A 17,320-nucleotide genomic window follows, 5' to 3' on the forward strand; every position below is an offset into this window, starting at 1 on the left:
CTGCTTGCATTTACCCAATCTATACACCTCAGAATTTTGTATACCTCTATCAAATTTCCACTCAATCTTTTACCTTCTAGGGAATAAAGTCCGAACCTATTCAACCTTTCCCTACAACTCAGGTCCTCGTCCCAGCAACATCCTTCTGTACTCTTTCAACCCCGGTAAGCTGATGGAGAAGATCCTGAGAGGCAGGAGTTATGGACATTTGGCGAGGTAAAATATAATTAGGAATAGTCAGCATGGCTTTGTAAAGGGCAGGTCGTGTCTTACGAGCCTGATTGAATTTTTTGAGGATGTGACAACACACATTGATGAAGGAAGAGCAGTAGATGTAGTGTATATGGATTTCAGCAAAACATTTGATAAGGTACCCCATGCAAGGCTTATTGAGAAAGTAAGGAGGCACGAGATCCAAGGGGACATTGCTTTGTGGACCCAGAACTGGCTTGCTCACAGAAGGCAAAGAGTGGTTGTAGACAGGTTATATTCTGCATGGAGGTCGATCACCAGTGGAGTGCCTCAGGGATCTGTTCTGGGACCCTTACTCTTCGTGATTTTTATAATTGACTTGGACGAGAAAGTGGAGGGATGGGTTAGTAAGTTTGCTGATGACACAGAGGTTGGAGGTGTTGTGGATAGTGTGGAGGGTTGTCAGAGGTTACAGCGGGACATTGATAGGATGCAAAACTGGGCTGAGAAGTGACAGATGGAGTTCAACCCAGATAAGATGGTTCTATGGTTAAGTGTGGTGGTTAATTTTGGCAGGTCAAATATGATGGCAGAATATAGTATTAATGATAAGACTCTCGGTAGTGTGGAGCCTCAGAGGGATCTTGGGGTCTAAGTCCATTAGACACTCAAAGCAGCTGTGTAGGTTGACTCTGTGGTTAAGAAGGCGTACAGTGTATAGGCCTTCATTAATTGTGAAATTGAATTTAGGAGCCGAGAGGTAATGTTGCAGCTATATAGGACCCTGGTCAGACCCCACTTGGAGTACTGTGCTCAGTTCTGGTCGCCCCACTACAGGAAGGATGTGGAAGCCATAGAAAGGGTGCAGAGGAGATTTACAAGGATGTTGCCTGGATTGGGGAGCATGCCTTATGAAAATAGGTTGAGTGAACTCGGCCTTTTCTCCTTGGAGTGATGGAGGATGAGAGGTGACCTAATAGAGGTGTATAAGATGGTGAGAGGCATTGATCGTGTGGATAGTCAGAGGCTTTTCCCCAGGGCTGAAATGGTTGCCACAGGTTTAAGGTGCTGGGGAATAGGTACAGAGGAGATGTAAGGGGTAAGTTTTTTACTCAGAGTGTGGTGAGTGTGTGGAATGGGCTGCCGGCAACAGTGGTGGAGGCGCAAACGATAGGGTCTTTTAAGAGACTTTTGGATAGCTATATGGAGCTTAGAAGAATAGAGGGCTATGGGTAAGCCTAGTAATTTCTAAGGTTGGGACATGTTCGGCACTACTTTGTGGGTAGAAGGGCCAGTATTGTGCTGTAGGTTTTCTATGTTTCTAAATCTTGTTTACACATCTCTCCTGTAGGTAGGTGACCCCAAATTAGGCCTCACCAATGTCTTATATAACTTCAACACAACACTCATCTCCTGTACTGAATACTTTGATTTATGAAGACCAATGTTCCAAAAGCTTTCCTTATGACCGTATCTACCTGTGACGTCCATTCCAGAGGATTACAGGCCTTCTCTGAGTGGCGGATCTTTGGAATTCTCTGTCACTGGGAATGGTGGCGTCCAAATCATTAAATAGATTTAACCTACTTAGATACTTTATAGCGAAGGATACATTTGTCAGCCAGAGCGAGGATCGAGTGTGATGGGGAACTGGCAGAGCACAGGAGTTGAGGCAGTGTAGATCAACCATAAACACAGATGGTCTTAGCTGGTGGGATCAGCTTAGGTACAGGGTGATACAACACCCAAAGATGCTGGAGGAACACCAGTGGATCCCGCAGCATCCATGGAGGGAAATGGACAGTCCACAATTCATGTCGAGACCCTTTATTTGGATTGGCAAGAGGGGAGACTGCTGGTGTAAGAGCTTGCCAGAGACGGCTGGATCAGGTAATCAGGGAGGGGGCTAGGCAGACGAAGGAGGGAGGAGAATGGGAAAGACATCACGAAGATGGAACCTCATGGCAGAGGGCACTGGACCATGGAATAAAGGGAAGGAGGTGAAGAAGTAGTGGACACAGCCCAGTCCATTCTGGGTAAAGCCTCCCAACCACTGAGCAGGTCTGCAGGAAAGCAGCATCCATCATCAGGGACCCCACCACCCAGGACACTCTCTTCTCTTCTCACTGAGTCCATCGGGAAGGAGGTACAGGAGCCTCAGGACCCACACCACCAGGTTCAGGAACAGTTATTACCCCTCAACCATCAGGCTCCTGAACCAGTGAGGATAACCTCAACTCTGAACTGATTCCATCGGGAAGGAGGTACAGGAGCCTCAGGACCCACACCACCAGGTTCAGGAACAGTTATTACCCCTCAACCATCAGGCTCCTGAACCAGTGAGGATAACCTCAACTCTGAACTGATTCCATCGGGAATGAGATACAGCAGCCTCAGGTCCCACACCACCAGGTTCAGGAACAGTTATTACCCCTCAACCATCAGGCTCCTGAACCAGTGAGGATAACCTCAACTCTGAACTGATTCCATCGGGAAGGAGGTACAGGAGCCTCAGGACCCACACCACCAGGTTCAGGAACAGTTATTACCCCTCAACCATCAGGCTCCTGAACCAGTGAGGATAACCTCAACTCTGAACTGATTCCTTCGGGAAGGAGGTACAGGAGCCTCAGGTCCCACACCACCAGGTTCAGGAACAGTTATTACTCCTCATCAAGCTCTTGAACCAGAAGGATAACTTCACTTGCCCCAACATTGAAATGTTCCCACGACCCGTGGACTCACTTTCAAGGACTCTTCAACTCATCTATTGCTTATTTATTATTATTTATTTCTCTTTGTCTTTGCAGTCTAGTTGAACACCCAAGTCGGCACGGTATTTCATTGATTCTGTTCCGGTTCTTGGATTTACTGAGTGTGCTCGCAAGAAAATGAATCTCACGGTTGTATGTACCGACATACATGTACCTTTGATAATAAATTTACTTTGAAGGGAAGTGGTGTGAGGTGATCGGCAGATGGAGAGGGTGGGGTGGGTGATGGGTACTGGAAAAATCAGTGTTCCTGCCAATCGGTTGGCACTACCAGCACCAAGGATAAGGCCCTGCTCCGTTATTCCGCAGTGGAGGCGGCCTTGGACAGACATGTCCGTGTGGGAAGGTGGCAGGATTAGACTAGCTGGCAGATCCCAGCTGGTAAAGCAGAAAGAGAGAACCACTGCTCCACCTACGGCCTCTCGAGGCTGGACGGAAGAGGAGCTGAGGTGCGTCAGCCATCCCTGTGATAAAAGGATAGGACTTCATTCACCGGAGCAAAGGAAAATGAGGGGTGAAGCCGCGGGAGGATCAATGTAGACAGTTGTTCTGAGGTGACAGGACAGAGATTTAATCGGAGCCGCGAGGCAACCTAGCTCTATATTCAGTACTCAATATATTTATTTTGCTGTACAGTGTGGGGTAGGCCTCCAGCCCCCCAACCCTTGACAAAACCGATGAACTCTAACCTAATACTGGGGAAATTTACACTGACCCATCAACTCAGTCAGCTCCATCATGGGCACCGGCCTCCCCAGCATCCAGGACATCAGCAAGAAGCAAAACCTCAGAAAGGACCCCCATCTCCAGGGACATGCCCCCATCTCACGGCTACCAGGAGCCGGAAGGCACACACTCAGTGAAAGCTCAGGAAGGACCCCCATCTCCGGGGACATGCCCCCTTCTCACTGCTACCAGGAGCCGGAAGACACACACTCAGTGATTCACAAACAGCTTCTTCCCCTCAGCCATTGGATTTCTGAATGGACAATGAACCCATGGGCACCTCAATAGTTCTTTCCTTTTGCACTACTTAATTAATTTAAAAAATATCCATATACTGACAGTAATTTACAGTTTTTATTCTGCATTGCATTCTAGTGCTGCCACGTAACAACAAATTTCACTACATGTGCCGGTGATATTAAAGCCGATCCTGACCGATTAACCTGCCCGGTCCGTCCCTGGACTGTGGGAGGAACCCTGGACACCTGGGGAAACCCACACATTCCACGGGGAGGACGTACAGCGGCCCGAGCTGACTGCTGGCTGCAGAGGAAGTGGCTGCAGCTGAAAGGCTCTCAGACAGGGTACAATGAGACCAAACGTGGCCAAAGGGGACCGGCTCGTGGCCATTACAATGTCTCTGTGCTGTACAAAGACTCAGGTAGAGTTAAAGCGGAGCTGGAGAGGACCTTGATTACAGAGAGAGGACTGGAGAACTGGGTGGAGAGGGATAATAAATCAGCCACGATGGACTGGCTCAGCAGACTTGATGGGCTGAATGGCCTAGTTCTGCTCCTGTGTCTTATGCAAATAAATGTCCCTGTGACAAGATGGCTGACTGCAATCAGCAGAAAGGCAACCCTTCTAAAACGCGCCAGATGACACGGGAGCAGCACGTCCCAGCAAGCCAAAGGTCAAATCACCCGAGACAGAAAGATCGGAGCCTGGGGAATCACATCGAGTTTAACAAGTTATTGGAATAATGTGAGAGAGCATGGGATGGGATGGGGGGGGGAAATCAGTCCGCCGGACGGGAAGGGGGGGAATCGGTCCGCCGGACGGGAAGGGGGGGGTCGGTCCGCCGGACGGGAAGGGGGGGGGTGTCGGTCCACCAGATGGGAAGGGGGGGGGGGTCAGTGCTGGACGGGAAGGGGGGGGTCGGTCCGCCGGACGGGAAGGGGGGGGGTGTCGGTGCGCCGGACGGGAAGGGGGGGGGGTGTCGGTCCACCAGATGGGAAGGGGGGGGGGTCAGTGCCGGACGGGAAGGGGGGGGTCGGTCCGCCGGACGGGAAGGGGGGGGTGTCGGTCCGCCGGACGGGAAGGGGGGGGTGTCGGTGCGCCGGAAGGGAAGGGGGGGGTGTCGGTGCGCCGGAAGGGAAGGGGGGGGTGTCGGTGCGCCGGAAGGGAAGGGGGGGGTCAGTGCCGGACGGGAAGGGGGGGGGGGTGTCGGTGCGCCGGACGGGAAGGGGGGTCGGTCCGCCGGACGGGAAGGGGGGTGTCGGTGCGCCGGAAGGGAAGGGGGGGGTGTCGGTGCGCCGGAAGGGAAGGGGGGGGTGTCGGTGCGCCGGAAGGGAAGGGGGGGGTCAGTGCCGGACGGGAAGGGGGGGGGGTGTCGGTGCGCCGGAAGGGAAGGGGGGGGGTGTCGGTGCGCCGGAAGGGAAGGGGGGGGTCAGTGCCGGATGGGAAGGGGGGGGTGTCGGTCCGCCGGACGGGAAGGGGGGGGTGTCGGTGCGCCGGAAGGGAAGGGGGGGGGGTGTCGGTCCGCCAGACAGGAAGGGGGGGGTCAGTGCTGGACGGGAAGGGGGGGGTCGGTCCGCCGGACGGGAAGGGGGGGGGGTCAGTGCGCCAGACGGGAAGGGGGGGGTCAGTGCCGGAAGGGAAGGGGGGGGTGTCGGTCCGCCAGACGGGAAGGGGGGGGGTCAGTGCCGGACGGGAAGGGGGGGGGGTCGGTCCGCCGGACGGGAAGGGGGGGGGGGGTCGGTCCGCCGGACGGGAAGGGGGGGGGTCAGTGCCGGACGGGAAGGGGGGGGTCGGTCCGCCGGACGGGAAGGGGGGGGTCAGTGCGCCAGACGGGAAGGGGGGGGGGGTCAGTGCCGGACGGGAAGGGGGGGGGTCGGTGCGCCAGACGGGAAGGGGGGGGGTCAGTGCCGGACGGGAAGGGGGGGGTCAGTGCCGGACGGGAAGGGGGGGGTCAGTGCCGGACGGGAAGGGGGGGGGTCAGTGCCGGACGGGAAGGGGGGGGGTCGGTCCGCCGGACGGGATGGGGGAGAGGGGTTGGTCCGTGATGAAATGGCCTAATTCTGATCCCCTGCAAGGTTCTGATGGACTGCACGCCCTCCTGCTGTTCCACGACACTCACCCATGTCTGCAGCACAGTCTCTTCAGCTTCAGCTCCGAGCAGTTCAGCTGGGCGAGCCCTATCAGTATTCCAGCGAACGTGCCCTACGGGGGACAGAAACAAGGCTGAGGCTCGTCGGATGGAAATGCACCCTGAACACCACCACTCAGGTCACGGCCACGGGGGCAGCTCCCTCACTTCAAGAGTGGGCAGAAATTCACGATGAACAGACAGTAACAGTCGACAGTGTCTAATTGAAAAGTGCACTAGAAACGACTACATAGGCCCATAGAGAAACCTTCGGCCCACCATGATGGAGAATTTACGGAATTCAATGTCACAGGTGGCTGTGGAGGCCATGTTGTGCTGAAACTAGAGAAGTTCAAAGGAGCTTCATGAAAATGATTCTGAGAGTGGGGAGAGGGGGAGGGTGTGAGGGGCATAGGGTAGAGGGAGGAAGAAAGGGGTACAGGGAGGGGGAGAGGGTGAGAGGGGAAGGGGAGATGGGGAGAGGGAAGAGGAGAGGGGGAAGGGGAGAGGGGAGAGGAACAGGGGAGGGGAAGAGGGAGAGGGGAGGGGGAAGGGAGAAGGAAAAGTGGGAGAGGGAGGGGAAGAGGGAGAGGGGAAGAGGGAGGGGGAGAGGGGGAGGGGGAAGGAGAGGGGGAGGGAGAGGGAGAGAAAGAGAGGGGGAAGAGTATTGAATGAGGTCTCTCTGTCAGCTAATGACAGCATCACTCACTTGATCCATGGTTACGTGCTTTCCGTGATAGTCCAGCCAGATGGGGACCTCTGAGATAAATCGGAATTCCCTGTGAACAGAGAGACGGCGTTATAACTCACACCCACATTGCTCTTCTCTCAAAGGCCAACGCACGGTCAGTGAAGCTCATTGCATTATCACCCACTCTCCACACCCCGGCTCACAGGGGAGATCGAGGGGCCTACAGATAGTGAATCCCAGGAGCCTGTACTGCATAGAACTACGAACGGGACAGCACAGGGTGACCCACCGTGTCCGTACTGACCGTGAGATCGAACGGGACAGCACAGGGTGACCCACCGTGTCTGTACTGACCGTGAGATCGAACGGGACAGCTCAGGGTGACCCACCGTGTCCGTTCTGACCGGCAGATCGAACGGGACAGCACAGGGTGACCCACCGTGTCCGTACTGACCGTGAGATCGAACGGGACAGCTCAGGGTGACCCACTGTGTCCGTACTGAACATGAGATCGAACGGGACAGCTCAGGGTGACCCACCGTGTCCGTACTGACCGTGAGATCGAACGGGACGGCACAGGGTGACCCACCGTGTCCGTACTGACCGTGAGATCGAACGGGACGGCACAGGGTGACCCACCGTGTCCGTACTGACCGTGAGATCGAACGGGACGGCACAGGGTGACCCACCGTGTCCGTACTGACCGTGAGATCAAACGAGACGGCACAGGGTGACCCACCGTGTCCGTACTGACCGGGAGATTGAACGGGATGGCACAGGGTGACCCACCGTGTCCGTACTGACCGGGAGATCGAACGGGACAGCTCAGGATGTCCCACCGTGTCCGTACTGACCGGGAGGCAATGTTCTACACTCTGACGGTCAGAAGAGTCAGGGGTGACCTTACTGTTTGTGATGGTGTGAGCTGGGCGTTCATGCCAGTTGAACAGTGTTTCTCTAAACAAACATTACTTTTGGAGGCGTGTCCTTCTCTCGAGCTAGATCCTGGTATGTAAACGCCCTTTATATTCTGTGTTGATATAGAAGGTCTAGGGGACACGATAAATTTTAAAATTCAGGGTCTGATTTACTCACTTTCTCTACGTGGCTTCAGGTTACACACTGAGATGCCATCCCAAGTGGGAGAGACTCAAGCGAGGGGACATACAGCGCTGTTCAAAAGCCTTAATCACACACACGTACATAAATATAAAAATTTACATCACCGCGGGAGGGGTGTGGGTCAGGCGATAGAGGAGTGCAGGGGGGGTGCTGGAGTACAGGCACACCCAGCCCTGAGACACCAGGCAGGGTCATTTGATTCCAAACAATCGGTTTATTGATCATTACAGAATGTCTCTCTGGTGCTTCCCGCTCCCTCCCCTCTCCCTTCACCTTTTCCCAACCATGATTCCCCTCTCCCTGCCCCCTTCCCACTCTCAGCCCACAATACAGACAAATATCAGAATCAGGTTTATCATCACTTGATATATCATCATGAAATTTGTTTTTTTTTGCGACAGCAGTACAGAATAAAATTACAACACTGCTGTGCAAATGTCTCAGGGACCCTGGCTATGTATATGTGCCTAGACTTTAGCACAGCACTGTAGTTAGAAGATTCGGGGATGGTCATTTACAGAGCAGGAGAGCACAGCCCTTCGGCCCTTCATGCAAGTTCTGACCGTGTTGCCTTGGTCCTTCCATTCCTGTGTCTGTACAGAGGTGAATGGGTAAACCAATTTAAACTACATTCAAGCCTCTTTGCGCCTGTTCAGAGACCAACTGCACCAGGGCGGAGACAAAGAATGGACAACTAGTTGACGATCATTACTGTGACTCAACTTGTTTACACAATCAGCCTCCGATCCAAAGGAACCAAGGAGATACAGATCCTCTCCACATCAATAAAACCCTGTTTAGACCACACTGTGCCCATTTCATGTCAGCTCTTACAGGAAGGGTGCAGAGGAGATTCACCAGGATGATGTCTGGATTAGAGAGGGTGCAGAGGAGATTCTCCAGGATGCTGCCTGGATTAAAGAGGGTGCAGAGGAGATTCACCAGGATGCTGCCTGGATTAGAGAGGGTGCACAGGAGATTTACCTGGATGCTGCCTGTATTAGAGAGGGTACAGAGGAGATTCACCAGGATGCTGCCTGGATTAGAGAGGGTGCAGAGGAGATTCACCAGGATGCTGCCTGGATTAGAGAGGGTGCAGAGGAGATTCACCGGGATGCTGCCTGGATTAGAGTGGGTGCAGAGGAGATTCACCAGGATGCTGCCTGGATTAGAGAGGGTGCAGAGGAGATTCACCAGGATGCTGCCTGGATTAGAGAGGGTGCAGAGGAGATTCACCAGGATGCTGCCTGGATTAGAGAGGGTGCAGAGGAGATTTACCAGGATGCTGCCTGGATTAGAGAGGGTGCAGAGGAGATTCACCAGGATGCTGTCTGGATTAGAGAGGGTGCAGAGGAGATTCGCCAGGATGCTGCCTGGATTACAGAGGGTGCAGAGGAGATTCACCAGGATGCTGCCTGGATTAGAGAGGGTATAGAGGAGATTCGCCAGGATGCTGCCTGGATTAGAGAGGGTGCAGAGGAGATTCACCAGGATGCTCCCTGAATTAGAGAGGGTGCGGAGGAGATTTACCAGCATGCTGCCTGGATTAGAGAGCATGTCTTCTCAGGACAGCAAGAGTGAACTGGGGCATTTGAGCAAGGGAGGATGAGAGGTGACTTGTTAGAGGCATACAAGATGACAAGAAGTATTGGGAGGGGGAGTTTAGGACCAGAGGACACAGATATAGAGTGGATGTGGAGAGGATGTTTCCTATAAAGGGGGAGTCTAGGACCAGGGGACACAGAGTGGATGTGGAGAGGATGTTTCCTATAGTCAGGGAGTCTAGGACCAGAGGACACAGATATAGAGTGGCTGTGGAGAGGATGTTTCCTATAGTGGGGGAGTCTAGGTCCAGAGGACACAGATAGAGTGGATGTGGAGAGGATGTTTCCTGTTGTGGGGGAGTCTAGGACAAGAGGGCACAGCCTCAGAATAGAGGGATGTCCATTTTGAACGGAGATGAGAAGGAATTTCGTTTGCCGGTTGGTGATAAATCTGTGGAACTTGCTGCACAGACAGCTGTGGAGGCCAAGTCATTGGGTGTATTTTGGGTGGAGGGAGACAGGTTCTTGATTAATTGGAAAAGGCAGGAGAGTGGGGCTGAGGGGGAGATGGATCAGCCGTGACTAAATGGGCTGAATGGCTTAAGTCTGCTCCAATGTCTTTAGGTCTTATGGAAATGGTTAAAATGAGAGAAGGTGAATAGAGCAAAGTGCGGGGGAGGGATGTCACAGAGAAGAGTGGTGTATTGAATGTCCTGTCAGGGGAGGTGGTAGAGGCAGGTACATTTCCAAGATGGCGGCAGTCAGGTCGCTTTCATTGTGGCTGCGTCTGCGAGGCTGAGTCGGGCGGCGCCGCGGAAGTCCATGGGGGGTATTCCCTTCTGCCGCCTGCGTGGGATGGCGAGTCTGTCGGGACCCTGGGGCTTTGTGGAAACTGTGTGGTGATTTCTTTTGAACTTACAGTCCTTTAACATCTTTGGACTATTTTTACTGTGCCCATGGTCTGTTTTTTTATCAATTATGCTATTGTTTGCACTGTTGTAACTATGTGGTTTTGTGCAGGTCTTTGTAGCTTTAGGTTTTGGTCTTGTTTTGTCTGGTGGATTTGGACCTCCTTTCCGGGGAGGTAGCGCGATATTAATACACAGCAGCCTCTCCGGACTCTGGACTAGGGATAGCCAAACGTTATGTGGATTTTCTGGTGTAGTCTGTTTTGTCATGTGCTTTTGTGATATCATTCTGGAGGAACGTTGTCTCATTTTTTAACTGCATTGCATTTGTGATTTCTAAATGAAAATAAACTGAATCTGTATCTGAATTAGGGACGCGAGAGAGTGAGAGAGCAGAGAAAGAGTGAGAGAGAGAGCGAGAGAGAATGCGCGAGAGAGCGAAAGTTCAAACTAATTGGGGTGGCCACTTAATTCGGCAAAAATATACAGTTCTGGATACGTCCCAATTGACCGATCCACTGTATTTCTGATTACACAGTTTTCTTATTTACACTGCAATGTACCTGCTGCCACTAAACAAGTAATTTCACCTCAGACAGTGCTGTGCAAATGTCTCAGACATATATATCTGTATCTACCTAGGATGCCTGAGACTTTGAACATGACTGTAGTAATTTTATGTATCGCACTGTACTGCTGCCACAAAAATAAACAAATTTCATGACATATGTGAGTGATAGTAAACCTGATTCTGATCTGGGTCTCTATTGTGGACTGAGAGTGGGAAGGGGGCAGGAAGAGGGGAATCATGGTTGGGAAAAAGGGAAGGGAGAGGGGACGGAGCGGGAAGCACCAGAGAGACATTCTGTAATGATCAACCAACCAATTGTTTGGAATCAAATGACCCTGCCTGGTGTCTCAGGGCTGGGTGTGGCTGTACCCACTCCTGACACTCCTTCTCTGCCCCCTGTCCCACACCCCTCCCGCGGCGCTCCACCCTCACCATTCCCAACATCCTTTATTCCTGACAGATTTATAAACTCGTTCACTGCTCCACATTACACAGTACTGTGCAAAAGTCCATATACAGTGGCATGCACAAGTTTGTGCACCCCGGTCAAATTTCTGTTATTGTGAATAGCTAAGCGTAGCGAGTAAAAGATGACCTGATTTCCAAAAGGCATAAGTTAAAGATGACATATTTCTTTAATATTTTAAGTAAGATTACCTTTTTATTTCTATTGTTTACCATTTCAAAATGGCAAAAAAGATAAAGGGCCCGAAGCAAAGTTTGGGCACCCGGCACGGTCAGTACTTAGTAACACCCCCCTTTGGCAAGTATCACAGCTTGTAAACACTTTCTGTATCAGCTAAGTCTTTCAGTTCTTGTTGGGGGATTTTCACCTATTCTTCCTTGCACAAGGCTTCTAGTTCTGTGAGATTCCTGGGTCGTCTTGCATGCACTGCTCTTTTGAGGTCTATCCACTGATTCTCGATGATGTTTAGGTCGGGGGGACTGTGAGGGCCATGGCAAAACCTTCAGCTTGCGCCTCTTGAGGTAGTCCATTGTGGATTTTGAGGTGCTTAGAATCGTTATCCTGTTGTAGAAGCCATCCTCTTTTCACCTTGAGCTTTTTTAGACGGTGTGATGTTTGCTTCCATTATTTGCTGGTATTTAATTGAATTCATTCTTCCCTCTACCAGTGAAATGTTCCCCATGCCACTGGCTGCAACACAAGCCCAAAGCATGATCGATCCACCCCCATGCTTAACAGTTGGAGAGGTGTTCTTTTCATGAAATTCTGCACCCCTTTTTCTCCAGACATACCTTTGCTTATTGCAGCCAAAACGTTCTATTTTAACTTCATCAGTCCACAGGACTTGTAATTTTTACCACAGACCTTGGTAAAAGTTATTTGAGAGCTCAAATCTCTTGAGGTTCCCAAACTTTTGCATGGTGCTCCTTTCCTTGTTTTCACTCTAAAATTGCACAGAACATAAATAATACACTAATGCTGTTTAAAATGTTGAAAAGAATGGTTTCATCTTTAACTTTATGACTTTTGGAGATCGGTTCATCTTCTACTCACTTAACTATTCACAGCAACAGAAATTTTGACCGTGGTGCCCAAACCTTTGCGTGCCTCTGTAAGGCTTCTGCACAGCACCGTGTGTTCACTCTGTCTAACTCGACCGACCAGATTCCTCTGCAGTAATATTGTTGTTTCATGCTCAATTACACCAGCGGTTTGTGTGAAATGAGGGATTGGTGCTACACTGCTGTCGAGTTTTGTTCACTTCCTTCCTGCCATCGCCTCCCCAGCGTCAGCACACCCGGTCCCTCCAACCTCGTTACATAACCTTTGCCGCTTCGAACCGCAACGTTGTTTTGGGATGAGCACCCAAGGCAAGGGAGGGGAAGGAAGTTCTCCGCCCCCAATGGTCAGAGGATGAAAGTGCAAACTCCACACACAGCGTGCGTGAGGTGGTGATCCAAGCCAGCGCATTGGAGCTGGGAGGCCACGGTGCTCCCTCTCATTCAAACACAAGCCACTCGGGAGTGGGGCACACCTGAAGTAGATCGGCTGCTCAGAGGAAGAGGCGGTGGACGAGGAACTGTGCTCGCTGAAGGCTGTCTCCATCGAGGCGGTCATCTCCGGCATCTCCAGACCACTCTGGCAGGATTCGGCCTCCCTGCCGATGGAATCGGCCTCGAAGATTCCACTGCCCCTCTGGCTGGATTCAGGTTTGGCTGCAACACAGGGCAGAAGCAATCTGTGAGACTCAGCTGGAAAGTACGTGTGTCACAACTACCCAGGCACGCTCGGCCGCAGAGTGGTCAGCGCCCAGTTACTGAGTCACACGGCACTTCAGCAAATCAGCACACCTCCCCACATTCCCATCGGCTCACTCCGGATCCCACACACCGGGGCCGGTTCACCTTCCGACCCGGCACATCTCCCTACATTCCCATCGGCTCACTCCGGATCCCACACACCGGGGCCGGTTCACCTTCCGACCCGGCACATCTCCCCACATTCCCATCGGCTCACTCCGGATCCCACACACCGGGGCCAGTTCACCTTCCGACCTGGCACATCTCCCCACATTCCCATCGGCTCACTCCGGATCCCACACACCGGGGCCGGTTCACCTTCCGACCCGGCACATCTCCCCACATTCCCATCGACTCACTCCGGATCCCACACACCAGGGCCGGTTCACCTTCCGTCCATCTCCCCACATTCCCATCGGCTCATTCCGGATCCCACACACCGGGGCTGGTTCACCTTCCGACCCGGCACATCATCGGAGTAGACAGGAGATCCCGATGGGAACCCATGCAGTCAAAGAAGAATATACAAACTCCATATACAAATAGACACACACACACTCACACAAACACACACATACACACACACTCACACACACACACACACACTCACACAAACACACACACACACACTCACACAAACACACACTCACACAACACACACACACAAACACAAACTCACACACACTCACTCACACACACACACACACACACACAAACACACACACACTCACACAAACACACACACACTCACTCACTCACACACAAACACACACACACACTCACTCACACACACACACACACACACTCACTCACTCACACACAAACACACTCACACACACGGACGCACAGAGACCACAGACACTGAGGGACGGGGACACACACACTCACACAGTGCTGGAGAGAGTATGAACTGTACTCACACACAGAACGATCTGCTCTGTCACTGGCTCACCCTCGTGCCAATGGAACTCAGAGCTGGTGAGGCACAGCACAAATCCCCAGAGTCACAGAACACCCAGTCCACAGGGTGGCCCTTCAGCCCATTCTAGTCCATTTAAACTGCCCAGTCCTCATCAACCTTCACCTGGACCACAGCCCTCCATACCCCTCTCATCCATGTACCTATCCAAACTTCTCTTAAATGCTGTATTCGTGCTCACATCCACCATTTGCTGATCAATAAAGGTATTTGTCAGTAAACACAGATCCTTCTGTGCTTTTGTGTTGTAAGAGTTTTTTTAAAAACAGAACAATGCCAGCGATGAAGCAGCTGCCCATGCCCGGCGTTCCTACCTTCTACAGCCGAATCCACAGGAACGACGGGATTGATTCCAGTTGCAAACGTAGTGAAGAAGTCTTCAGGAAGAATAAGGCATCCTGAGCAACAAGAGGGCAGACAAAATTAAATTGAAAAAGGATCTAGTGCTTTGAATAAAACTGACCCACAGCCAGTACAGAGAGGACAGTAACATGACACAGCTGCCCCCCACCCCCTGGTACAACTCACTTTCCACGGTCACTTTTTTTATTCATTTAAACAGTCAGCTCTTCCGGCCCTTCAATCCGTGACACTCCAGAAAACTCCAACGAACCCGATTTAACCCTAACATAATCACGGGACAATTTACAACAGACCCGCTATGTCTTCCGACTGTGGGAGGAAATCAAGGCACCAGGAGACAACGCACGCATTCCACAGGGAGACGTAGACTAGAGAGGGGAGACGGTCAGTGTTGCGTGGAGAGGCGAGACGGTCTGTGTCGGCTGGAGAGCGGAGACGGTCTGTGTCGCGTGGAGAGGGTCAGTGTCGAGTGGAGACGGTCAGTGTCGCGTGGAGAGGGTCAGTGTCGAGTGGAGACGGTCAGTGTTGAGTGGAGAGGGTCGGTGTCCAGTGGAGACGGTCAGTGTTGAGTGGAGAGGGTCGGTGTCCAGTGAAGACGGATGGTGTCCAGTGGAGAGGGTCGGTGTCCAGTGGAGACGGTCAGTGTTGAGTGGAGAGGGTCGGTGTCCAGTGAAGACGGATGGTGTCAGTGGAGAGGGTCGGTGTCCAGTGGAGAGGGTCGGTGTCCAGTGGAGAGGGTCGGTGTCCAGTGGAGAGGGTCGGTGTCGAGTGGAGAGGGTCGGTGTCGAGTGGAGAGGGTCGGTGTCGAGTGGAGAGGGTCGGTGTCCAGTGGGAGAGGGTCGGTGTCGAGTGGAGACGGTCAGTGTTGAGTGGAGAGGGTCGGTGTCCAGTGGAGACGGTCAGTGTTGAGTGGAGAGGGTCGGTGTCCAGTGAAGACGGATGGTGTCCAGTGGAGAGTGTCGGAGTCGAGTGGAGAGGGTCAGTGTCCAGTGGAGAATAGGCGTCCAGTGGAGAAGGTTGGTGTCGAGTGGAGAGGGTCGGGTGTCGAGTGGAGAGGGTCGGTGTCCAGTGGAGAGGGTCGGTGTTGAGTGGAGAGGGTCAGTGTCCAGTGGAGAATAGGCGTCCAGTGGAGAAGGTTGGTGTCCAGTGGAGAGGGTCGGTGTCGAGTGGAGAGGGTCGGTGTGTCGAGTGGAGAGGGTCGGTGTCCAGTGGAGAGGAGAGACGGTCAGTGTAGGGTGGAGTGGGAAGACATCCTCAGGGTTGTCATAGCCGGGGATGGTAACGGGGATCCGCTCCCAGTACTATTAAACGCTCCAATGGTATGCCCTTCAAATTGCCTCTGACAACCCAGTCCAGCTCCTTCATATAGCTCAGCTACTAACCCCAGGGAACCGCTTTTCTTGACAGGAGAGGGAGCAAAGGCGGGTTATTGGGGACTGAAAACCTGTCGCTTCGGGCAGACGTGGCTTTGTCAGCTCTGGCTGGCTGGAAGGGAATCTCTGATCTGAAACCCCCGCTGCCTTGCGACTATCCCCACTCATGGGAAGGCTTCAGGACTAATCCCCAAGGAAACATCCAGAGCTGGAGTCCCTAAGGCAGTGTAAGATAAACATTGAGTTCAATGCTGACTGGCAACTCCTGGTGCCAACCTGCATCAGTCTCCATTGGTCCTGGGGAGCTCGCTACGTGGGCGACAGCTCGCTCTCCATATCGTACTGCCCTGGCTCGTGTGTCATGATGACAGCTGGGGTGTAATAAGACCATAAGAGAAAGCAGCAGGAGTCGGCCAATCGGCCCATCGAGTCTGCTCAGCATTTCACCAAACCTGATGAAGGGAGGGCCTCGGTAACCACTTGCAGCAGTACGCTGGGATTTGAGGAGTCGGGAGGCCTGGCTTGATTGGGTTAGGAAAAGGGGCAGTTTCAAGCAGGTAAGGGAGCAAACCCACTGGCTGCTCGTAGCTGGAGGAACGGTGAGTCCCGGCTCTCAAGCATTATCGCAGCCGGAGGTTTCGGAGTGACAGTCTGCAGGGTGCGAGGGACTCTGCCATTGATACTTCAGCCAACAGAACCAGTGAGGCAGGGGCAATGGATCTGCCGGAGCAGGTCCTACCCTGCCGGGGGGGCAGGCAGAGGTAGAGGCAGAGGCAGGCAGACACGCACATACTCACACACGGGAATTCCAGCTACTGACCTGGTCAATATTGAGGCGTAGTGGCATGAGGGAGACTCGCAGGCAACACTCGGGGCCTCCGAGCCCAGACTCCGGCCTGACGTGGAGGGCCTTGATGGTCAGCTGCAAAACAACAATCCACGTCGGCACAAAGATTCGCCACAGCTGGCAGCTGCAGTCAGTCAGTCAGCGCTCCAGGGCCTGCCCCGATCAATCGTTCGCGATAGGAAGCTGCAGTCAGTCAGTCAGCGCTCCAGGGCCTCAATCGCGACTACCCTTCCAACTGAAACTCTCACGCCATGACCTTCTCCTGAGGTGCGGGGCCAGGACTGCACCCAGAGGAGGACCCACCTCCGCAATAGGAAGCTGCAGTCAGTCAGTCAGCGCTCCAGGGCCTGCCCCGATCAATCCTCCGCGATAGGAAGCTGCAGTCAGTCAGTCAGCGCTCCAGGGCCTGCCCCGATCAATCGAACTGAAACGTCTCATGCCATGACCTTCTCCTGAGGTGCGGGGCCAGGACTGCACCCAGAGGAGGACCCACAGGGCAGGAAGCCAACAGTCCTCTAAGCATCACTCAACAGACCCGCCACCTCAGAATGGAGGTCCACACGGAGGGACCCTCTGTTCCCATGTGCAGATCAGAAA

General features: G+C 53.1%; 1 protein-coding gene across 1 annotated transcript in view; it reads right to left on the reverse strand.

Annotated features, from left to right (window-relative positions):
• The window catches only part of LOC140717863 (autophagy-related protein 2 homolog A-like), a 319,916-nt gene that overhangs the window by 9,374 nt on the left and 293,222 nt on the right, over positions 1 to 17,320 (reverse strand). Inside the window, 6 exon segments of the mRNA XM_073031584.1 lie at positions 6,052 to 6,134; positions 6,770 to 6,839; positions 12,897 to 13,077; positions 14,455 to 14,520; positions 14,523 to 14,538; positions 16,697 to 16,798. Of these exon segments, the coding sequence (XP_072887685.1) occupies positions 6,052 to 6,134; positions 6,770 to 6,839; positions 12,897 to 13,077; positions 14,455 to 14,520; positions 14,523 to 14,538; positions 16,697 to 16,798 (518 nt within the window).

Source organism: Hemitrygon akajei, chromosome 28 (assembly GCF_048418815.1).
Source record: "Hemitrygon akajei chromosome 28, sHemAka1.3, whole genome shotgun sequence".
NCBI lineage: Eukaryota > Metazoa > Chordata > Chondrichthyes > Myliobatiformes > Dasyatidae > Hemitrygon > Hemitrygon akajei.